Source organism: Lissotriton helveticus, chromosome 6, assembly GCF_964261635.1.
Source record: "Lissotriton helveticus chromosome 6, aLisHel1.1, whole genome shotgun sequence".
Taxonomy (NCBI): domain Eukaryota; kingdom Metazoa; phylum Chordata; class Amphibia; order Caudata; family Salamandridae; genus Lissotriton; species Lissotriton helveticus.
The window spans coordinates 1,815,891,800-1,815,917,768 of NC_136067.1; the positions used below are offsets into that span (position 1 = coordinate 1,815,891,800).

The 25,969-nt window shown below is 49.9% G+C and overlaps 1 protein-coding gene across 1 annotated transcript in view; it reads right to left on the bottom strand.

Annotated features, from left to right (window-relative positions):
• PKDCC (protein kinase domain containing, cytoplasmic) overlaps positions 1-5,772 on the bottom strand; it is an 81,203-nt gene extending 75,431 nt beyond the window's left edge. Inside the window, exon 1 of the mRNA XM_078649707.1 lies at positions 5,153-5,772. Within this exon, the coding sequence (XP_078505833.1) occupies positions 5,153-5,683 (531 nt within the window). The 5' untranslated portion in view covers positions 5,684-5,772. The remainder of the gene's footprint in view (positions 1-5,152) is intronic.
• Positions 5,773-25,969: the final 20,197 nt, after the last annotated feature.

The window sequence follows — 25,969 nt, forward strand, 5'->3', positions numbered from 1 at the left end:
AGAGGCATAGAATAGTCAGTGGTTAAAGAGAGAGAAAGTTACTTTTGTCATGGGGGGAAGGCGTGGAAGGAGTGGGCCTGGGCAATTGCCCACTTTGCCCATGCCTTGAAACGCCTCTGACACAGGGGCCTATCATTTAGAGATGTGTGTGGGCAGCGGATGCTCAGTCCCACCCCTGGCGCCTATCGATAAGAGGTGTGTGAGCGCTAGCGTGCTCAGTCACACCCGGCCCGGGCGCTTGCAAGAAGGGTAGCGTGCGCAATCACACCCAGGGCGCTCCCCACTTTTAGGTTTCAGAGTGTTAGAGGGCTCAGTCACACCCAGGGCGCTCACCACTAAGAGGTGTGTGAGCGGTAGAGTGATCAATCACACGTCACACCACACGAACGCATCATTGTGTGTGGGGTGTTTGCGCAGTTGCGTGCTCCGTCACTCCACGTGCGCGAATCTTTGTGAGGTGTGTGTGCGTTTTGTGAGAGCCGTGTAGTCCTCAACGACACCACAGTCGAGCAGCATTAAGAGCCATAATCTGGCTGTGTGTGGTGTGACCTCCCTTGGTGCTGTGTCACACCACAGGCGCGCAGCATTAAGACGACGCATGACTGTGCGTGTTAACAGGCGTGCTCGCGGCAGCAATGTGCGCGGGTGAATGTGCCACATTGAGAGGCATGTGTGGCCGCACGTGTGTGCTCTTTCACGTGCACTGGCGCGCGGCACTCACGGCCCAGGCGGTTTCTTTATGTAAACTGTAAGCTTTAAAGCAGGCGCTGGCATTTTCCAAACCGCTAGAAATCCTATAAAGACCTCTTAACTCTGAAACCCAATGCAAATGGCCCCCGAGGGAGCTCGGCTTCGGGCCGCGAGTTCACGCTGGTCTTTTATCTGCACCTCGGGGAGGGCCGGCCTGCGGACAGGTCCTGGCATGGGGGAGGGGAGGATATGGGATGCCACAGATTGTAAGAGCCTGGTGAGCGATGGGTGCAAGTATGTGTCAGCTGAAAAGACTCGCATGGCAGAGAGGGGCAGATGTTTGTATCCATTTTGAATTAAATACGACCCTTTCTCCTTGAATTGCATTTATAATTGTGCGCATCCACATCGTAAAAACGTAAGCTAGCCAATGTGACATTACTCACAGACATGCAGCGTTGTGGTCTGAAGGTGAGACTCGCCCAGATGCATGTTTCTTTGGGCACAGGCGTGATTTATTCGAAGTTTCAGGGTGCAGACTGCAGTGGCCATTCTAAAGGTGTGCGCTGTAGATTAGGGACCACGCTAACAGTGCAACCCCTTGTACAAGCCGGGAGCAGGGCGTCCGTGGCCGGGCAGCGCCGTGTATACGCCCGGGTGCAGGCCTCATGGCTGTGCCCGCCGGGCGCAGGGGCCTCCGTGGCCGTGCACTGCCGTGTACAAATCCGAGCGCATGGCTTTATGGGCGCCATACCGTGTGCCCGCCGGGAGCAGGGGCACCATGGTCGTGCCCCGCAGGCTGCAGGCTTGGAAGAGGCCTCAGCAGCCGGCGTCCGGTACATGCCGGGAGGAGGGAGGGACCATAGCGGCCGTGCCTCTCTGGCTCCAGGCTCAGGAACTGAGGCCTCAGTGGCGCGACCCACGGTAACACCCCAGAAGAAGGGCCTCGACTCTAAGTGTCCCGAGGCGAGCACATTCCGGCGAATTTAACGGGACCCCTTTGAGGTGAAGATGTATAAACCTATGTCTCGTCGTAGTTTCATAACTCCGGACTCCACCCACAAACACCGTCTAATATCAGTGCCTCCGGGGGGTTAGTGTATCCACGAGCAGTTTGAACCCCGACACCCTCTGTCCTGCCTGCTGCTTGTGGCGGCAGAGGAGTCTTCAGCCCCACAAACTCAGCAGACATCACCGAATGAAGGAGATCCTACAGCTCCTCGGTGATGGGGGAGGTGTGTGTGAAATGGGGTGCAGGACGACCCCCGCCCTTATGAGGAAGAGGGGCTCGAACAGTTCAGTTTCAAACAGTGAGCACATCGGAAAAACATTATCCCCTCAGAGGGACTATATTTTCGATTAAAGGATGTCACAGCGCTTGTCTAGATACGACACACACACGGTGGCATTGTGCCGGGGCAGCGTGCGTGTCTGGCTGGTGATCAGGACCGTTTGACGATGAAACACACTTCCCTCCTCCACCTGTCCGTCCGTCGCAGCCCTGCGTGTGCCCGAGTGTGAGGTGTGGGGGCCTCAGCAGCGGCAGCCCCGGCCGGCGAGTGTGGATCGTGTGCCGCAGAGGGCTGTAAACGCGTTCACCTCCCGCAGGGCCTGTTTATCCAAGGCCCCCATAAAGCACTTAGCGCCCGAGAGCTCCTGACACCTTTTATTGGTACGGAGTACAGTAGCTCTGCCTCGAGCGCGCTTCTCTGCGCTGCAAGCTGCAGTGTTAGCGCTGTGACCACCATTCCAGGCGCATGTGTGTGCCTGACCTAACCACCCTACTGAAGAAGTGTGTGTACGAGACGGTCTATGTGCGTGAGAGACGGTCTATGGCCCTTCTGTACGTGAGAGCGGGTACGGAGGCCACCCTACGGGCGAGCCTGTCAGTCTTGTGCAATGGAAATGTAGAAGTGCAGACATTCAATGTTTAGAGACCTGTTTGCTCCTGAGAAGTGCAGGTAATCCCCATTTAAATGTATGACAGCGGTGCTGAGACGTGCACCTACTCCTCCATTGGATGTATGGAAGCGGTGCTGAGAAGTGCAGGTACTCTGTGCCAGACTGTAATACCTGCCCATTTGAAGCACTGCCCATGTGTGATTGTCCTAATAGGCATATGTGTGCTTTTGCGTAGGAGAGAGAAGGAAAGGAGAACATTCGTTTCCTGGGATATGGGTGTGTGTGTGCGTGTGCACGCGCACCCCCGCCCTATTAGCAGATAGTGTGTTTTGTGTAACCATTCTATGCGTGTGTTTGTGCTGACGGGAGAGTTTCTTGTGTGAACAGTGAAGAGGAAGGAGGCCATTTTAAATGCTAGAATAAACGGAACCGTGTCGGACAGGCATGTTATGTTTTGCTGAATATTTAGGAGCAGCTATTAATGGTGCAGCGCAGGACAGGAAGCCGCTGGGCGCGCGCTGCTCTCTGGACACACAGATCAGCCTTGTCTCTGTGAAGTGGCTGCCTGTGTCCACCTCCCGCCGGAGCTGCACTGACAGGACCAGGCTGACAGGACGAGGCTGCAGCAGCACTGACAGGATGAGGCTGCAGCAGCACTGACAGGACCAGGCTGCAGCAGCACGGACAGGATGCCACTGACAGGATGAGGCTGCACCAGCACTGACAGGATGAGGCTGCAGCAGCACTGACAGGATGAGGCATGCAGCAGCACTGACAGGATGAGGCTGCAGCAGCACTGACAGGATGAGGCTGCAGCAGCACGGACAGGATGAGGCTGCAGCAGCACTGACAGGAACTAGGCTGCAGCAGCACAGACAGGATGAGGCTGCAGCAGCACTGACAGGATGAGGCAAGATGGATTTGCACTCACAGGACCAGGGTGGAGCGGCACTCCCAGGACAAGGCTGGATGCGCACTCACTGGACCTTGCAGGGGCTGCACTGGCATGACCTGACTGGGACTGCACTCACCGGACCTGGCGCGTGCTGCACTCACAAGACCCGGGCGGTGCTGCACTCACAAGACCAGGGCGATGCTGCACTCACAAGACCAGGGCGATGCTGCACTCGCAGGATCAGAGAGGATTTGCACTCACAGGACCAGGCTGGAAGTGCACTCACAGTGCCATTGTAGAACTGCACTCACAGTACCAAGGTGCAACTGCACTCACATGACCAGGCGGGGCAGCGTTCACAGGTCCAGGCTGGATGCGCACTCACAGGACAAACGTGGAGTTGCACTCCCAGGACCAGACTGGAGTTGCAGTTACTGGGTCAGGCTGAAACTGCACTCCCAATAGCAGCTGCATCCCCGGGACCAAGCACGAGCTGCACTCACGAGCCAGTTTGGGGCAGCCCTCACAGGACCAGGATAAAGATGCAGTCTCAGGACCAGGTGGGGGCTGCACTCGGAGTCCAGATGCTGCCCTCTTCCCCGGGAACGAGCGCATCCGCCGACTTACCAAGTAATTTTTTTATCCACCCACTGACCCACGCCACTCGAATATATATATAGACACATCTTTCACTGCGAGAACAACAGTCCATTGGTCACATGGAGGACAGGAAGCAGCTCCCTCTAACGCCGGGGTGTCCAGGGCATGGGGCTCCCCGGCGGGTTCTTCTTCTGCAGCCGGAAGAAACCACTCTTGCAGAAGCCGAGTACCAACAACCAGGCGTGCTTCGGGTGCCCAGCACCAGACCAGCCGAGAGACAGCACCGTGTGCCAGCCGCAGGAATACGAGGCAGGTATGGGCGAGAGAACTGTGAGCTAGCACCACTGCAACAATTTACACTAATTTTGGAAAATATGTACTAAGCTTAGAAAGCTGTTGACTGAAGCTGTGATACCCTCAATGAAGCCTTGAGCGACCTCTGACCTCCCACGAGCCACGGCCACTCGGCCATTCTACACACAAACTAATAATGCTAGAGAGGAAGTGGACTTCTTTTCCCAAGCCCAGAATCCCAGAAATCTAGATGAAAACCCTTGCCAATCAACGTGGCTTTGTGGCACTCCGAGGCTTGCCTGTCACCGCAGCGCCTGGAGGCTGCGCAGTAACATCAGACGCTACAAGATCCGCGCCCTTCAAGCAGTGCAACTTAATGCCACTGAAACTTACCATTTACAAGTAACGGTTTGATGTGCCCTTAATAAATAACATAAACTGAAATGGGAAAATCTACTTCTGCCCTACCAAACTTTCTAGTGATGCGTTCAGAGCTTTAAATGAATCCACCCAATCCATACACCTCGCATTCAAAGCATCCATACACCCACCCATCAATGCACCCTCCCATTCAACCTATCCATCCATCCGTTCATCTGTCCACCCACATACCTAGTCATCCACTCATCGAACTTGCCACCCATCTTCTTCAACTCTACCAAACCTATCCATCCACTTACATCAGACCAATCTACCCATGAATGCACCCAGCCGGCCATCCATCCCTCCACCCGGCACCCTCTCCCTGCCTGGCCCGGGAGCCCCCGTTACCTGCAGCACGTTGGGGTGCCGGAGCCGCTGCAGCAGCACCATCTCCTTGAGGATCTTGTAGGCGGCCAGCCGGTAGCAGTCCCGGGCCGCCCCGTACTGCCGCACGCAGCTCTCCATGTCGTGGCCGCCCAGGTCCACGGTCTTGAGCGCCACGGCGAGGCTGCGGTTCAGCGCCAGCCGGTGCACCGCCTTGGTGTATCCCGAGCCCAGGTACTGCGCCCCGGGCGCGCCGCCCAGCTCGGCGCAGCCCAGCCCGGGGGGCTCCAGGGCCAGCAGCCTCTGCCCGGGGGGCTCCAGGTCCATCAGCCGCCGCTCCAGGGCGCTCACCTGCCGCGCCCGGAGGCGCAGCACCTCCCGCTGCCGCTCCCGCAGCTGCCAGGCCAGCTCCCGGGGCTCCGGGTCCTCGGGGGGCTCCTCCGGGGGCCGCCGCCGCTCCGAGCCGGGCACCAGCAGCACGTTGAGCACGGTGGCGACGAAGAAGGACGCGCAGAGCCCGAGAGCCACGGCCAGCCGCCGCCGCCGCTGCCGCATCCCTGCCAGGAGCCGCCCGCTCGCCCTCAGCACATGGCCCGCACCGCAGAGGGCCAGCGCCGGCCAGCCGCCTCCCCGCGCCCGCAGCGCCGCATATATCACCCGGAGCAGCCCCGGGGCTGACACCCCTGCTGACGCGCGCTGAGTGACAGCCCGGGCTCCGGGGCGCTGCCGCGGGGGCCGACGGGACGGGGAGTCCGCAGCAGCTGGATCCCCGGCTCTAGAGTGGGCAGCGTGCAGGGGAGGGGACTACATGCCCCAGAGGCGGGCCGCCCTGAGCAGACGCCTGTAGCAGGCTCCCTGGGCAAGCTGTGACAGAGGGGAGGAGCTGCAAACAGAAGGGTCAGCGGGATACCTCACAGGAGCCAGCAGTGACGGACAGGCGAGGGGAGGCATCTGCAGATGTGGGACTTGCCTGAGACTGAGAGTGCAGCTGGCGAGTGCTGAGCACAGAACAGGCACATGGGCAACCCTTGCACATCACGCCTGCACACCGCCTGCTCAAGATAGCAACCTATTCAAGGCAAATTAAATGCACTGGACAGTTGCACTCTACCTCTACAACACATCTGTGCACGACAGCAATGACTCGCCTGCTAATAGGTGCCAGCAATGTACATTTTTTATACCCACATAATAAGGCAGCTCCTTAGAGCTGCAGGTTAAAGCATAAGACTAGGGTAGTACGTTAGCTGCACATATCATTCACGCATACCCATATCATACCTGCATATCATTATCCTGGCACAATACACAGACACGGTAAGTGTGCACACGATAGGTATACATAGCAGAGCATACGTGAAATTATACTGGTCCCTGGTAGATTCACTAAGATGGCCATCATTGATGGTTGGTAATGGTGTAAGCGCGTGAGCAACCCATGGCCGTTCAGGTACCTGCATAAGACATCTCCATATGATGGCTGCTCGTGATTTCGGCACAATATACTTTCACGCGCCACCTCTACATACATACTTATGCTCACACTCGTCACATATGATTCTTCTACATGATGACTGTAGATGACAGCTGCATGCGACAGCTGCACCTGATACATGCACAATGTACCTCCATTGCTGCGCTCTATTCATACATATCACATGTAGTTTGTCTGTGGAGATCATGCGTGCATGCATGTTCCATGCACAGTACTGGCGCGATACATGCACACGAAAGCCGAACATGAAACCTGCAGACACACGAAATCATGAATGGATATGATGTCTGCGTATCGCCTGCACACGATGCCTGCCTATCAGCTACACACGATGCCTGCGTATCACCTGCACACGATACCTGCCATACCTGCCTATCACCTGCACACGATGCCTGCCTATCACCTGCACACGAAGCCTGTGTATCACCTGCACACGATGCCTTCCTATCACCTGCACACGATGCCTGCCTATCACCTGCACACGAAGCCTGTGTATCACCTGCACACGATACGATACCTGCCTATCACCTGCACACGATGCCTGCCTATCACCTGCACACGAAGCCTGCCTATCACCTGCACACGAAGCCTGTGTATCACCTGCACACGGTGCCTTCCTATCACCTGCACACGGTGCCTTCCTATCACCTGCACACGATGCCTGCCTATCACCTGAACACGATGCCTGCCTATCACATGCACACGATGCCTCATTCCTGCGTATCACCTGCACACGATACGATACCTGCCTATCACCTGCACACGATGCCTGCATATCACCTGCACACGATACCTGCCTATCACCTTCACACGATGCCTGCGTATCACCTGCACGTGATATCTGCAGACCGTATTCAACATCATAGCTGCAGATGCTTGCTCGTGATTCACGCAAGACAGATATATGACAAATGTGTATTACAGCTGCGTAGTGTGGAAACATGGTATTTGCCGTTTGCAGATGTATGACGCATGTACCTATACACATATGTTTTTGCGCGTTCACATACAGCGTACATTATGCCTGCCCTTGATGGCTGCATAGCTCTGTACACGTGCTGTCTGACTTGCTATGCAGAAAGCGCCAAACATGCTACAGTGATTAATGGCTGTTCCTAAGCATGAAGCTCACCACAGCAACGGATGGGCTCATAACTGCTCGCTAGGGGCGCGCTCCACTGGCATCAGCACTGCTCTTTAGGATGCGCGCTCCACTGGCGGCAGCACTGCTCTTTAGGATGCGCGCTCCACTGGCGGCAGCACTGCTCTCTAGGATGCGCGCCCCACTGGCGGCAGCACTACTTTCTAGGATGCACGCTCCACTGGCAGCAGCACTGCTCTCTAGGATGCGCGCTCCACTGGCGGCAGCACTGCTCTCTAGGATGCGCGCTCCACTGGCGGCAGCACCACTTTCTAGGATGCGCGCTTCACTGGCGGCAGCAGCACTGCTCTCTAGGATGCGCGCTCCACTGGCGGCAGCACTGCTCTCCAGGATGCGCCCTCCACTTTTAATAGCATCAATCTATAGGATGCTCACCACTGGCAGAATCACTGTTCTCTAAGATGCGCGCTCCGCTGACAGAAGCATCGATTCCTACGATGCGCACTCCACTGCCAGCAGCACCGCTCCATAGGATCAGTGGTCCACTGGCTGCAGCTGCTGCTCTCTGGAGTGCGCGCTTCACTGGCAGCAGAGCTGCTTTCTAGGATGCGCGCTACACAGGGATGCGCGTTCAAATGGTGGCAGCACTGCTCTCTAGGATTCCTGAAGCATGACGTCTAGAAACATATAATATTTACATTTCATTCCACATGTTGGAGTTTTTTTAGGCGCTGCTCGTCGCTGCAGATCTCCTATGATCTGCACAGTGACACGTTCTGCGGGCGCCCCCAGTGTTTCTCAAAAGTTCATTCCCCGTCTGTCTCAGGAGGGCAGGGCATGTCACAGATGAAATCCACGGTGCCCTGGTGCCAGGAGGCACAGCTGGACTCAGGACATCTGTACTGCGCCACATTCTTCCAGCCTCCGCTGGGCTCTGAGACTACGGACCAGAGCGCTGCGCAGACCCAGAGGGCTTTTCCAGCCAATCGCTCTCCGGAATCCTTCCCTCGTGCAGTGAGTGGACCTGCCCAGAAGTGTAACTCCAGACTGGCGCTCCTGGTGCATGGGGACAGAGATCGACTCCTTGCAGGAGGACAGTGCACGAGCCCTGAAGTGCCCCTCTTTCAGAGGAGAGCTCCAGACTGGCGCTCCTGGTGCACGGGGACAGGGCTGAGCTCCGAAGTGGGAGGACTGAGCAGGCTGGCGCTTAGGAGCCCCTCCCTGGTGCGGGAGATCGCCAGCCATGGAGTGCCCTGTGTGGAGGCCATCCCCGGGCTGACGCTCACAGAGGTCCTCCCCTGGTGCATGGTGACAGAGATCGACTCCTCGCAGGAGGACAGTGCACACGCCCTGAAGTGGCCTCTTTCAGAGGACAGCTCCAGGCTGCGCTTCCTGGAGCGCTGCGCTTGCCTAGCACAGGATTTCCGAGCTGGGCTCCTTTAAGGGTGTGCACAGGCTGCATAGAGGACGGGGGTGGCTCTCCTGCCCTTTGCATGCTCAGTGGACGGGGTGACTGCTGCGTTGCGCGTGCACAGAGGACGAGTGCGGGTCTGCTGCGCTGCACGTGCACAGAGAAAAGTGTTAATTTGCTGCGCTGCACATGTACAAAGGAAAGGGTGGCTTTCAGTGCGCCTCTCATGCATGGAGGGCGCGGCTCGCTTATACAGCGCTGCAAGTGAAGAAAATCGTGCGTCGCTCTGCAGCACTGCATATGCAAACGCGGAGGTGCCTACTCTGCGCTGCGCATGCACAGATGAAGGATGGCTTTATTGCGCCGCTCATGCAGAAGGAGACAGTGCGCAGTGCCGTGCGTTGCGCACTTTGCTGCATACCACAGAAGGCGCAGCGACCCTCTGCTGCGCAATCTCCTCTCGTTACCAGTCACTGAACGTACTGCTCACGCTCCTTATACACCAGGCAGGCCTCCTGCAGCAGCCAGCTCTAATGGCCGGGCTATCCATCAAGAGCACATTATGGCGCTGTTAGCAACTAATTAACAAACACAATCAGCCTGAGACTCCACAAAAGAAGGCACATCAACAAGTGAAAGCCATAAAACCGCCGGCAGGGAATTCCGGGCTAAAGTTCATCGCTGCGCGCGGGAGCCGAGCAGTATCCAATGGTGATCGCCCGGAGGGGGCGCGTAAATACACATGATGGATACACTGTGGCTGCAGGGTTGTGGAACCGCGCTCAGCTCGCTCAGCAGGTGGGGCTAGCGCTCCCGGGGTGTACAGTCCTCGTCGAAATGCAAAAGTCCAACTATGTATGCATTCTATAATATTGGCCTGCTACTCATTTTAGGCCCTCACCATTTTAAGCAGGTATGGAAAATGGGGAATTGGGCGGTAAAGCAGTTTGTCTAGGCTCACACAAGATGCACACTGAAGCTGGCAAGCCAGATTGAAACCCACACCTAGTCGTGCACTTGTTTATGAATCTGACAGTTGGCGCACTGTTACACAATGCATTCGGGTTTCACAAGACAATTACAACGTATTGTGGTTTTGTCTAAAAGTGTTTCTAAATCTAAGAATTAAGAATTAGCTTGGCAAAAGCAAAACTACTGCTATTGTTATTATTATTAAAATAGCAATTCATTTTTATTTACAATTGCTTTCCTAACCTACCCTTAAAATCTCCCCCACGCCCCCAAGTCAGAGGGTAATGAACATCAAAACCCTTGCCTGCTACTGTAATCTGTGAGATTCCGTTTAGCAAAAAAATAAAAAATAAACTTTCCTCGGACTTGAACACAGTGTAATAAAAGAGATCAGCCTATTGGCTTTACTATATTTATTCACTATAAACACAAGAGCCCAACCGACCGAGTAAGTGACGCAGCATGGCCCTGTAAACCTGGAGCCAGGAAGGGCGAATAAAGAGGTAATCCCATCCTACTTCCCTTATGTACCCAGCACCCTGCCACCTCCTACCCTATTGTACACTTTTGAGACTATCGCCACGAGTAATATGTATAATGTATAATGTACATACGTACCCTCTATCCCTTATGTACCCAGCACCCTGCCCTTTCTATACTATTGTGTACTTTTGTGACTTTAAACCTTTTGTATACTGTTTTGTTCCTGTAAAGCGCTCTGATACCCTAACGGGTCAAGTTCGCGCTCTATAAAACACTAAAATAAATAAATAAATAAATACTTTGGTAAATAACTCTATTTGGAAGCACAAGGGCTCATGCCACAACATGGAGGCCGGATTTCCTCGGTTCTCCGCACAAACCTCTCCTGGTAGGTCAAGATTTACCAGACGGAGTCTGGCAACACAAAGTACGTGCTTGAAGTGAGTGAGTGATTCAGAAAGGATGCAGTTGTCCCCTGCTACCATTGGTGCAGCAGGTGCAGTGGCACCGGGTCCAGAGCCTTCAGGGGCGCATTGTACCCGGAGAATTACGGTAGTTTGCGGCCCCAAAAGGAGGCAAATGGGCAATTTGCTTGTTTGCACCAGTGCGCATGGCATCCCTGTATAAAGGGAAAGAGAAAGATACTTGTTTTTACCCTGTCCTGCATCCACTGTCAGTTCAGAAAGTCGTTTTTTTTCTGTGATGAGGCCTGGTTGGGTTTTGAAGCTTGCTGTAATGTCTCTTACTGGAATGCCTCTTTAATTCACAACGACACAGCAACGTGTCCAGTCTCTGCCCCTAACATAGTTTAGCTAAAATAATAAAATATTTTTATTGCATCATCCAAGATGGAGTGAGCAGCATCTGACCGAATTTTCTCGCAGGCGCAGCACAACGTGTGCGTCTATAACCATGTGCGCGTGACATGTGTGTAGCACTGTCGACAAGGTTAGCATGTTCTTTGGAGAACATATATACCCCATAGTGTATGTAAATAGTGCACCAATTTGTGTAGACACTGGAGGGGACAGAGCCACGCAGTCGAGGGAATAAATGCGTCAAAGGGTCCACCGACTGCATGCATACAGCTCCCAATAACATTATTCCATGCATCCTCCACACGTCTGATGAATAGTTTGTAGTAATGTACATACATCCACAGAAGAGCGATCACATGCCAGAATAATTCGATAAAATACTACAAAGGGCCTGGGAGGAGCTTGCAGTCGGAAAAGTCCAAAACGATTTTACTGCCTTGCTCAAACTGCCTCCACAAGCCGCCCCCGCCCCACAACCACCAGCCTCCCGCGGATGCCAGCATGTGAGGGATGGTCCCTCACATGCTGGCATCCGCGGGAGGCTCTCCAGCAAGTAACACTTGTCAAAGTGGTTGTTTTCGGGGCAGGCGCCAGAAATGGCGCCGCAGTGCACAACAAATAAACAGCCAGCCCAGCACTAATGTTGCTCCATCGGGTAAGAGGTGCCTGCTATTGGTCAACAAAACAGGCACGCGCATGGAAGAGACAGAAACTTTACAGTAGCCAGGGAATTTTCTGCTAACTCGATACGTAGTAAATGCACAAAACATTTTATATCGGCCTTTTTAAAGATGTTTCTGGTGTCAAGTAGCTGGGTGCAAACACATTTTACCACTGAATGACGAATGCTTGTTCCTGGAGATGCTTATGCATCACAATAATGTGTGAGCCTATTGTAGCAGCATGGTGCAGCTGAGGTATACCATCACAACAGCACTGAAGCAAGACAACAGCTAAAATAAAATAGCAGCACACAAACAAAAAAGCAATGCAAGACATCTCAATGCAACAACAAAAGCATAACAAAACAAGGCACGTTATACAGCAAGACAATTAAACACACCAACCAAATTAAAAATCACACCTACAAAATACAACAGTGACAAGAACACAACAAAGTAACCCAACACGCTAACCCAACATCACAACACACCAACATAAAATGTGTAACACAACCACCACACTACAACATATCAAAACACAATGCAACACTGTGACACAACTTCACAACAATACCACAGTAGCCTACAGATACAACGCAATGCAATAATACACTACAAAACATTCTACAATTCAACAAGGCAATTTTCTTGTGTTAGGCTGTGTTTTTGTTTTATTTTTTTTCCTGTTGTGCTATGTAGTTTCTTTGCACAGGTGGGGGACCGCAGCGAGACCGGTCATATCTCAAACCAGACAAACATTTACACACTCATAAACATATAGCTGATTCTACAAAAAGTCCCAATGCAAGCCAACATTTGTGTGTTAGAGAATATACCATTCTCTGGAAGGATTTATTATACATCATTAACATAACATTTTTTTAAATGTTTTTCATATAAAGTTACAATATGTACAGAACAGCATTGTGATCAATACATTACATTTCCTAGCAAATACTGCATAGCTAATACATTACATTTCCTATGAAATACCCGAAAGGAGTCATGGGTGACCAGCCCTCAGGCCCATGTGTCATTGACTGATTCAATTGACTTGGATCCAAGACAAAAACGACGCGTGTCCCTCCATAAGTCATCCTCAGCAAGGCAGACTCATGTGTCTCTTCAAAACAGAGGGAGCTTGGGTCAGCATAACAGCTGGTCCCCCAAACAACCATGCCAGAGCCACCCAATACAGGGATTTCCCATTGCACCCATTGGAAGATGGGCCTTGGCAACCGGGCCATAACTTGGTCCTCTGACACGGCCCCCATTCCCCAGTATCCTCAGAGTCATGTAATGGAGTACCCTGGCCGGCTATGGACAATTGCTGTAGTGAGCGTCCCCAACCTTCCACTAGAGACTGTAGTACCCCTGCCCCAGCTCGAGCTTGAGTTCCATCTTGAATTAGCCTACACTTATATTTAGGATTTCCTGTTTTCAGTTTCTATTTTTGGTAAATTCTGGTGGGGTTTTTTCAGTTTTTTCAATACCTTAAAAAAACTGTGGTTATCAGTGGTTACACATTTTCGCGCCATTAAAAACAACAGAAACAGTGTTTTTCAAGTGTTTATGGAATTTTAATGTAATTTTCATTATTGCTTGCCTTCTGCCTTGATAGTGCATGTGTATAGATAGCGTGTGCCCAGGGTATATGAGGTCCCCACATTTTTTTACTGCACCAGAATTGACTACAAAGTCAATAGCATTCTTCATTATTTCTGAAGATTGTCAATATGCTTTCAGCATACCATCTAGCAAGTGACAAGGATCTCTTTCACGGAAGCACTTCACCTCAGGTATTGATTTTGACAGGCCATCATTCAACTTTTTCATATACATAGCTGAATTACGGCAAATACAAGCAATATCACTCCAATCTTTTTTGAACCTGGTAGGAACTTTTTTCAGCAGCCTTCCAAGTGACACTGCGTTCCATGTTTCCCAAACGTCTGGTGTCATGTTTTCCCCACTATCTCAGATTCTTGGTGACAACATTCATTTTACATATACCTGTCACTACTTCGTGCATTGAATGTTTAAAGCCTAGGGTGTTTGGCAATTCACTTACAATCAATACTGACTCGCTAGAAAAGGGGGCTGATGTATCAAAATATTTTACCCATTTTCTGTGTGTGGGTAAATGTGATGGTACAAATTAGGAAAGATTCTTATGAAACCAGCCATTCTACCTATCAGTGAAATCAAATGTAGCCAAAATATCAAAATTATTTTAATATTTGCAAATTCTCGACAGCTTATAAAATAACTAAATACGACCTAAAACATGCATCTAAACACTGCATCTTTAGACCAAAAACCACAAAACTGAGATAAGCAGAAGGAAGAAGAGACAATGTTATAGTAACATCCCTAAACAGAACTCAAGCAGAATAATGTTAGGCATGTCTTTTTTGATGCTCCTTGTATAACAAAGTTACATTGTATGGGCCCCTTCAGGAAGAAATAAAAATGACTCTTTCACTAATCTTTTCCTTTCTTTGAATGGCACTTAGTTTGTGGTTGCAAAGGTGTTTTTTCAGTGTCTATATGTTTACACTGGTGATGGCTATTTTCCTTTTGGTGGGGTTTTATCAGTTATTATAGGTTTAAACCTAAAACCAGTTAGCCTACTTGTATTCCTGATGCCCAGGTTGTCTACTACTTTTGTGGCCAAACACGACTCCTCCCCTGTGTCTACCCACTACCACGATGATCAAAGGTACCCACCAAGTGCACTTAATACAGGGAAGGGAGGGTGGGGAAAATAAGAACTCTGGTACTTGAAAGGGCAAGGGCTGCCTCAGCAGCCACCAGGGGCAACCAAGCAGCTGCGATGTGTACTCAGGTAACCTTGCCCATTATTTAACCCGTCCTGCCGCCCCTGAAGACCGCCCAGGCGAAATTCAAAACATGGCCACCATTGGTCACTTTACCTGACCAGTCCGATCCAGCCCAAACCTGTCTCCGATGCCTGCCTGTCTCCGGTGCCTGGTCCCTTGTCCAGTCTCTAACTAAGGTTGCTTTGTTTCCAGTTGAAAGCAACACATTCCAGGAAAGTGCCAGTGAAAAACAACCATTTACCATGGCCAAAAAATGGTAACATACCACGCATATGGCCCATGCACTTTATATGATACCACTCAGGTTAAAACTGTGTCACAGACCTTGCCTTATAATAACACTTTCTGAGGCTTTAGCTTCTGCTGCTGCTTTTAATGTTTCATCACAAGAAAAATTATCAATGGTAGACACCAATAGACAACACAATGAACAAGATACTTATAAATATCTCCACACAAGGGTTGGAGTGGGAGAAACACAGGCGTGGGAAACAAATTTGAAAGTGGTTGATGTTCACAAATAGTTGCGCCCTCTTTTGATAGCACAGAGGCAATACACGCCAATGTACTTTTGGTAGATTTATGGTGTCTGCATATCTCTTGATGTCTTCTCTGCTGTATGTCATTGGCAACACAGCCACATCAACTGTTTTGCTGCTCTACCTGGGAAGACATTTTGATTGAACGGTCTCCTGATCAAATACTACCAAACCTATACAGATTTAATAGTTTTTAAGGGCCTGATTATGAGTGAGGTGGTCTTCCGAACGCTGCACTCATGATGGGACAGAAGTCGCTCTCCACTGTCCACCAGATTACGTCTTTCAAAGTTATACCGGTGGAGGCAGAGCTGCGCCACAATGTAAAATGCTCAGAGGGACTGCACCATCCTGCTGAGCATATTACAAGTTCCTGCACCACAAGTCATTTCATGGCGGGAGCCCCACCATGCAAAGGCTGGTGGTGCAGGAACAAAGGGGGGCCTACAGGGCCCCCATGCCGCTCTGTCATAGGGATACATTCAGGGGGGCACAACATGTGCCCCCTGTCTGTATTCCCTCAAAGTTCCAGCACGGCATGGAAGTCACCTGTTTACCAGGCCCCGCCATGGGAAAGGCAAAAGACCATCCACCTTACACTTGTTCAACTTGTTATAAGGTGGGTGGTCCTTGCACGGTTTTGGCGCAGCTGTGACAGCGGAGAGCCGGCGCAACTGCGCAAAGTTATAATTGTGCCCAAAGTTGTTAAAGTGTGTACAGTGGCACTGGAAAAAAGCTGACTTCCTCCATCAACTTGAGGCCATGATAGTACCACTCCTTGCACTGGAACGATATCCCATGGATAGAAATAATCTTATTTGGCCCTCTCCATGTTAAATTATGATGAGAAAATGCTTAGGAAATAAATATCTAGGAGACTGCACTGGTTTGCTTCTCATACTGACCCACCCAGACCAGAAGTCTTGCATCCTGTGATGCAGCACAGCCCTAAACATAAGAAGTTTATACAAACTTATGAACAAAGAGTCCTACTGATCTGATCCATCCTTTGGCAATATTAGACATGGAGAAGGCTTTTGATTCCTTGCAGTGGAATTTCCTCCTAACAGCCTTGAGTAGAATGGCACTAGGTGACAGCATAACAAAATGGATCCAACTATTATATACTTCCCCCAGTACTTTAAATGGGCCGGTACTGCCTGGTACGAAGTACCGGCACTGTTTTATTTTGAGAGGGAGAGTACCGGTACTTCTCAAGAGTGACGTAATACTTTTAATTGGAGAGAACCAACACCTCTCAGAAACAAGCAGGTACTCTGCTACAGAGTATCTGCACTTCTATTTTCCATGTCAACCACTGACTTCCCCTATTTCCAGGTTTAGAATGGGGCAATGGATATCACGTTCATTCCATATATGCAGGGGCAGCAGACAAGAATGTCCACTGAGTCCTGTAATATCTGTTCTGGCTTTTGGAAGCCCTGGCAGAACTGATTAGCTGCAGCAGACCATCCAGGTTGTTCAGCTCCATGACAGAGGCCATAAGATTTTACTTTCTGCAGATGACTTACTACTGTTAAGGAAAAATAGTGCTCAGGGGATATATACAATAACCCAAACTTTAGAAGACTTTGGGTGTGAATACAATGGCGGGGTGACCGCCACCGACAGGCTGTCGGTGGCGGTCTCCCCGCCATTGTAACCAACTTTACCGCCTGCCATTTTATGATGGCAGGCGGATGTGTGGTTGTCGTAAAGACTGACCGCCACGCATCCAACGAGCTCCTTGAGCCCGCCGGTGCGGCGAAGGAGCTCATAATCCCTACAATGGTGGTGATGCCTACCAGACACCGCCGTAGGGATTACAATGTTCCTTTCCGCCTGCTTGTTCATGGCGGTTAACCTACCATGAACAGGCAGGCGGAAAGGGACTTTGGGGGCCCATAGTGCTCCCCCCTCACACTCTGGCCCCTAGGCACAGGACCTTGGGGGCACCTATGGTTGCCCCCTTCATATCCCTGCACCATGTGGCAGGAACTGGATGGTGTCTGCCACGAAGTGCAGGGAAAAGTAAATTGTCCCTCTTTTGCATTGTGGTGGGTGCTGCAGTCAGCAGCACCCACCACAATGCAAAACTTAGGCATTGCGACAACCTCAGTAGCAGTCACATTGTAATTCATACTGTGGGACTGCCATCTTGTAGGCGGGAGGTCCCAAATGCGAAACGATGGGGGATGGACTAAAGTCAGTCCGCCATTATAATCATCCCCTTTGTTCAAATGTCTGGCTTAGAAGTTAACTGGGCCAAATCATGTGTGTTTCCTCTCTGGCAAAATCTTATGTGGAGCCGCCCACAGCATTGGCGTGGAATTTGACATGGGATCCTAGCCCTTTCAGGTAAATGGGATACAAATATAGCAACTGAATAAGTAACAAAAGAGGACATCCTCAGCAGGGTACTTACCTCAATAAGATATAGTTTGGAGTTTTGGAAGGCCCTCCTCCTTTCAGTTATGGGACATTTGGCTATGCTTCAGCAGCTCTTATATTACTCTAGTGCTCTTCTGCCATTTTGGATCTCTAGACCCACCTTTCAGGAACCAGATAACATCTTAACCTGGTGTATTGCCAACATATGGTTTCAAAAATATTTTTTGACACACATATTGTGCCAAAAATATAGTGATGTCAAAATATTGTGAGACAGAATATAGATGTAATATTGTTCTGTAATTATTTTGTTGTGCTTTATTAGTTTTTGTTTTGTAAGTTGTTATTAATTTAATGTTGTGTGCATATATTTTGAATGGTTTATTTCTCTTTTTTGATAATATATTACATTAAATGTCTTTTTTAAAGTTATGCATTGGAGGTTTTTTGGGTTTGTAGGGAAATATGGTGAGGCATTTGTTTATTATTTTTTTGTAAATGTTTATCTTTTATTTCCAATTTGTTAATTTTGACAATTAATTATGTTACTTATCTTAATGGCAAATTATTTAATACATCTTTTTAAACAAATTGGTTCTTATATTGCTGTAATTGTTAACAGAATAATTAGATTATTAATTATTCAAATTATTTGCTTGATTGTAATAAATAGTATATTAATTGGTTTCAATATGTTTTTAAAAACAATTTTTATACATTTTGTAATGTTAAAAAACCCTTTTTTATACGTTAAAAATATATTGATGTTACTTTTTTAAGTACATATTTTTTCAATTTAGGGGAGGAATAGTAAGTTTAAGTTTCCAGTCTCAAACACTTTCCCTACTGTTGCTTGCTTTGGAGTGGCAACAGTAAATGTCTCCCCTCCACAGTTCAACACTTTCCCAACTGGTTCTCAGGCTGGAATAGGAATACTAGATCTGACCCCTTTGAATTGGAGCAGTTTCTCCACTATTGCTTATGTTGGATTTCGAATGGTATATTTTTCCTTTAAGGTCCAGCACTTTCCCTACTGTTGCTCAGGTTCAAATGGAAATAGTAAATCTGACCCCTCCAAATTCCAATAAATTTCTTACTGTTGTTTACGCTAGAGTGGAAATAATAAATCTCACCCTTTCAAGGTCCAACACTTTCCCTACTGTCAGTTATGTTGGAGTGAGAATAGTAAATCTCACCCCTACATGTCTATTTTCTTAAATTTGTATTTTATTATTTGTATGATGTCATTTTGGGGTTATTTCAAATAATTTCTTTCACACATGTACTTTTATGTCTTGAAGTAATATTATTTTAAATTTTATTTTATTTTATACATATATATATATATATCTTCAGAACAAAAAGCCAGACTGCAGCCCCGGATCCCCAGGGCCGAACAGATGACTCAACGAATCCGATCTGAGGCAGGTGACTTTATTGAGCAAAGCTGGACAGAAGCAAAAACTGACGAGTTTCGGACGGATGCCCTTGATCACAGTCAAATCTTAACCCCTCATGCCTGAACTTTTAAAGTGCTAGTGCACACCATGTGATAAAAATAGAGATGGAAAAAATACTATTACTACGTATCACTGGCATGGGTTTGAGGCAGGAAGGAAGACAATCAATATGCACACTTAAAGTCTCCCAAACACCAATTAATATCTGAATAAATTCATTAATATGTAAAACCAAGATTGCTTCTTAGTTATTATTTGTGTTTTTATTTCATTATTAATGTTTATTTCATAATATTTATTTATTATGTTTGCTATCTTTAAACATGCATTTTAAAGCCTATGTTTTTTATTTTTATTTGCTAAGTTATGAAATGTAGTTTTATATTTTTTAGACTTTGTAAATGTAAGATATATTTTTTTGGCTTTATACACTTCCTTTAAAATGTAACTATTTAGTGACTTTTTTGGCCTTCTATATTTTTTTAGTCAGTATTTTCCGCTTTGCACACAAAATATGGAAATACAATATTTTTTACTTCAATATTTTCAATATTTTTTGGGCAATATTTTTATATTTCAATATTTTTGCCTTTGATATTTCATCATACAACCCTTAACTGAGCTAATATGTAGAGTTCCCTGCTATTGGGTAGCTTTGAATAAATTAAAATTGTGCTAAAACAATGAAGGTATTGAGCGCCCCACATTTTGAATTTTGCTATCTCGCTGCACAACTACAGTGGGTGGCTGGATGGGTTGAGGGGCTAGCACGGAAGAGATAGCCCTGGTAGGTACAAACTCAAGTGCTAGAAGATAAACCGACCTATTGGCCACTAGGTGGCTGACTATACACTGAAGATCAACCTAAATAACTCAAGGTCGCCTTGAAATGCTGGAAGAGAAGCCTCAATAAAGCACACTTGGTCAAGTCTCATGCACAGGCCATATTATTGGTCAGACTTAGCAGAGACAATGGTTACTCTACTCTGGCATAATTGGCACTGCGAATGGATGTAGGATTGTTGACAGCAGGAGACTGTTATGAAGGGGGAACAATTAAATCCTTGCAGAGCCAAATGGAAGAGGAGAGGTTATATCTGGGACAATTTCTACAGTTCTCCTGCTTGTTTAAGTTTAACCCGTTCGTTGCTGGCGTCGGCCAACGGCCGTCGCGAGCACTACCTTCGTAGTGCTGCGCACGTCCGTTGGCCGACGTGGCCCCGCCCGCGCACAGAAACACCCGCACCGCGGCGGATTTTACGCCGCGGTTAACGGGTTAATAGTCGCATGTGATGGGTAATGTATAGACCAGTGATGTGTAATTTATAGACCATTGGTTGAATAAACAAGTCCTTTGAGACTAAGGTTCAAGACTTTTTCCTGAGGTTTTTATAGCAGTAGTGTAAGTATAAATTACATTTTGGCTTTTTCTCTGCTGGCTGACTGGTCACCCATAGCACATAGGCAACATAACTACTATATTGAGTACTCTGTAGCTTTTGATGTGATAGCTGTAGAAAACTGAGTTTTTGTTGCAGTAGTCCCCACACTTTTTGCCTGGTATTTGATGAAAATTTGACTGAAGTGCACTGAGTTCCTGCTCACCAGGCCCCCAGTGCCTCTGTCCTTTCCCCAAAACAAGACACCTGGTCACATGATCCCCAAGTGACAAGCCTTTAGCTCCGCTGTAAGTTCCTAGTCTGTGTTACCTCTAGCCCCTAGGGTATAGTTACTAAAGAGGATTCCCAAGAGCTGCAACATATCTTGTGCCACTCTAAGGGACCAAGCACCAAACTCATACAGACTGCCTCTGCAGGCTGACAAGGTGCTCTAAAAAGTGAAAACACAACATGGTACAGCAATCTTACAACCCTAAGGCAGGGTGCATTATATTACAGGGGTTGTAGTGAACTCAGGGGTAAGTAGCCCATTGGCTACTACCACTCACTCCCTTTAATGCCCCTAAATTGAGTATTTAGGGGGCCCGATACCAGAACCTCAGATTTCAATGGACACAAAAGAAGGATTGGACAAAGAAGACTGGTAACTTGAGAACCGAGGAACACGACTGACTTGGCTCAAACCCTGGTAGCCTGCCTGCTGCACCCAACCCTCGTGGAGCAACCGACTCGTCCTGCCACTGTGCAGACTCCAAGAAACCTGGAGGTTTGCCAGAGCTTTGCCAATTGCCAAAGAAACTCCATTGAAGTTGAGGAGCTACTCCCCTGCAGCCGCATGCACCAAAGAAGCAACACCCTGTACACCGACCTGCCTCCTATGGGGACTACCGATGCAGCAGCCACCCAGGAAGAGGAAGCCATGCTCCTATAGGTCAGATCCATCCTCCCTCCAAGTATGGAGATGCCAGGACTGACCAGAGCAGCCCAACACTAATACCTGTGGGTACAGCGGACCCTTTGCAGCAACCAGGGCTTGTTGTGCCCACACCGGACACCAAGCAGAGGAAAGCTGGCCTGCATGTCGAGGGACTTCAGGGACAGTGAGACCAACAATGAGAGCGGCCCAGGTGTCCTGTTTGTCCACTTCTGCAGAAACCAAAGACAAAGAGTGAGTCCTCCACCGCCATCCCGGACACCTCCAAGCAACCCTGCACATGTGCTCCAGAATTTGAGTCCGGGTTAGGTGATGGTGCCCATGGGGTCCTGAGACCTACAAGAGCTGAGCCCACCCTTGGGTTTAGTTTGACTGGACTTCCAGTCATCGTCTGCATCCTCTTTCTGCAGGCCCCTTCCAAACGTGAGTGACTCAAGCACGTGTCCCAACGTCAAAAGACACCACTGCACCCAAGCGCCATAGCCTGATGAATAGTGGACCAATGGTATCTCTAAGTGCTCAAGCATCTCAAGTGTCAAGCCCCCCTGTAGGTTCTCCCGGACTGGCTCCCCAGTCACAACTTGCAGTCTCTTTCTGACCGGAGCGTTCTCCATTGAAGTACCCAGGCGCCCCAGACCCTCCCGAGGTAACCTGTTGGTGTGGCATTGGACCGTGCCCCATACTCGCCTTAAGTCTCAGAGAACTGTCCCGTAAGTTTCTGTTCAGTTGCTGAATGCAGTACATGTTTTCCTCCATAGAATAACATTACTGCACTCAAAAACCCACGCTGATGGGACGAGCAGTGTGCGACCTCATTCGGAAATACTATTTATACAGGCTCCCTTGAGCCGGTGGAGGTGACGACCTCGAGATAATGCACCTGCGTGCCATAAGAGGTATCTGGACCTACGAATATTTTCGGCAGCCCACGCAGCAACCCCATGCACACGCCTAATCCCTGCTGACGAGCGGTAATGACCGCGAAACACGTGTCCAGGGATGGCAAGTACATCAGTGAACACCCTCAAGACTCAAGATTCCGGTAGAAGCGCACCCGCTGATACCTACTACATCGACCATCATGCTTCGGGGTCACACGCTGATGGGACGAGCAGTCTGCGACCTCATTCGGAAATACTATTTATACAGGCTCCCTTGAGCCGGTGGAGGTGACAACCTCGAGATAACGCACCTGCGTGCCATAAGAGGTATCTGGACCTACGAATATTTTCGGCAGCCCACGCAGCAACCCCAGGCACACGCCTAATCCCTGCTGACGAGCGGTAATGACCGCGAAACACGTGTCCAGGGATGGCAAGCACATCAGTGAACACCCTCAAGACTCAAGACTCGGGTAGAAGCGCACCCGCTGATACCTACTACATCGACCATCATGCTCCGGGGTCACATGCTGATGGGACGAGCAGTGTGCGACCTCATTCGGAAATACTATTTATACAGGCTCCCTTGAGCCGGTGGAGGTGACGACCTCGAGATAACGCACCTACGTGCCATAAGAGGTATCTGGACGTACGAATATTTTCGGCAGCCCACGCAGCAACCCCATGCACACGTCTAATCCCTGCTGATGAGCGGTAATGACCGCGAAACACGTGTCCAGGGATGGCAAGCACATCAGTGAACACCCTCAAGACTCAAGACTCGGGTAGAAGCGCACCCGCTGATACCTACTACATCGACCATCATGCTCCGGGGTCTCACGCTGATGGGACGAGCAGTGTGCGACCTCATTCGGAAATACTATTTATACAGGCTCCCTTGAGCCGGTGGAGGTGACGACCTCGAGATAACGCACCTGCGTGCCATAAGAGGTATCTGAACCTACGAATATTTTCGGCAGCCCACGCAGCAACCCCATGCACACGCCTAATCCCTGCTGACGAGCGGTAATGACCGCGAAACACGTGTCCAGGGATGGCAAGCACATCAGTGAACACCCTCAAGACTCGGGTAGAAGCGCACCCGCTGATACCTACTACATCGACCATCATGCTCCGGGGTCACACGCTGATGCGACGAGCAGTGTGCGACCTCATTCGGAAATACTATTTATACCGGCTCCCTTGAGCCGGTGGAGGTGACGACCTCGAGATAATGCACCTGCGTGCCATAAGAGGTATCTGGACCTACGAATATTTTCGGCAGCCCACGCAGCAACCCCATGCACACGCCTAATCCCTGCTGACGAGCGGTAATGACCGCGAAACACGTGTCCAGGGATGGCAAGCACATCAGTGAACACCCTCAAGACTCAAGACTCGGGTAGAAGCGCACCCGCTGATACCTACTACATCGACCATCATGCTCCGGGGTCACACGCTGATGGGACGAGCAGTGTACGACCTCATTCGGAAATACTATTTATACAGGCTCCCTTGAGCCGGTGGAGGTGACGACCTCGAGATAACACACCTGCGTGCCATAAGAGGTATCTGGACCTACGAATATTTTCGGCAGCCCACGCAGCAACCCCATGCACTCGCCTAATCCCTGCTGACGAGCGGTAATGACCGCGAAACACGTGTCCAGGGATGGCAAGCGCATCAGTGAACACCCTCAAGACTCAAGACTCGGGTAGAAGCGCACCCGCTGATACCTACTACATCGACCATCATGCTTCAGGGTCACACGCTGATGGGACGAGCAGTGTGCGACCTCATTCGGAAATACTATTTATACAGGCTCCCTTGAGCCGGTGGAGGTGACGACCTCGAGATAACGCACCTGCGTGCCATAAGAGGTATCTGGACCTACGAATATTTTCGGCAGCCCACGCAGCAACCCCATGCACATGCCTAATCCCTGCTGACGAGCGGTAATGACCGCGAAACACGTGTCCAGGGATGGCAAGCACATCAGTGAACACCCTCAAGACTCAAGACTCGGGTAGAAGCGCACCCGCTGATACCTACTACATCGACCATCATGCTCCGGGGTCACACGCTGATGGGACGAGCAGTGTGCGGCCTCATTCGGAAATACTATTTATACAGGCTCCCTTGAGCCGGTGGAGGTGACGACCTCGAGATAACGCACCTGCGTGCCATAAGAGGTATCTGGACCTACGAATATTTTCGGCAGCCCACGCAGCAACCCCATGCACACGCCTAATCCCTGCTGACGAGCGGTAATGACCGCGAAACACGTGTCCAGGGATGGCAAGCACATCAGTGAACACCCTCAAGACTCAAGACTCGGGTAGAAGCGCACCCGCTGATACCTACTACATCGACCATCATGCTCCGGGGTCACACTCTGATGGGACGAGCAGTGTGAGACCTCATTCGGAAATACTATTTATACAGGCTCCCTTGAGCCGGTGGAGGTGACGACCTCGAGATAACGCACCTGCGTGCCATAAGAGGTATCTGGACCTACGAATATTTTCGGCAGCCCACGCAGCAACCCCATGCACTTGCCTAATCCCTGCTGATGAGCGGTAATGACCGCGAAACACGTGTCCAGGGATGGCAAGCACATCAGTGAACACCCTCAAGACTCAAGACTCGGGTAGAAGCGCACCCGCTGATACCTACTACATCGACCATCATGCTCCGGGGTCACACGCTGATGGGACGAGCAGTGTGCGACCTCATTCGGAAATACTATTTATACAGGCTCCCTTGAGCCGGTGGGGGTGACGACCTCGAGATTTCGCACCTGCGTGCCATAAGAGGTATCTGGACCTACGAATATTTTCGGCAGCCCACGCAGCAACCCCATGCACATGCCTAATCCCTGCTGACGAGCGGTAATGACCGCGAAACACGTGTCCAGGGATGGCAAGCACATCAGTGAACACCCTCAAGACTCAAGACTCGGGTAGAAGCGCACCCGCTGATACCTACTACATCGACCATCATGCTCCGGGGTCACACGCTGATGGGACGAGCAGTGTGCGACCTCATTCGGAAATACTATTTATACAGGCTCCCTTGAGCCGGTGGAGGTGACGACCTCGAGATAACGCACCTGCGTGCCATAAGAGGTATCTGGATCTACGAATATTTTCGGCAGCCCACGCAGCAACCCCATGCACACGCCTAATCCCTGCTGACGAGCTGTAATGACAGCGAAACACGTGTCCAGGGATGGCAAGCACATCAGTGAACACCCTCAAGACTCAAGACTCGGGTAGAAGCGCACCCGCTGATACCTACTACATCGACCATCATGCTCCGGGGTCACACGCTGATGGGACGAGCAGTGTGCGAACTCATTCGGAAATACTATTTATACAGGGTCCCTTGAGCCGGTGGAGGTGACGACCTCGAGATAACGCACCTGCGTGCCATAAGAGGTATCTGGAC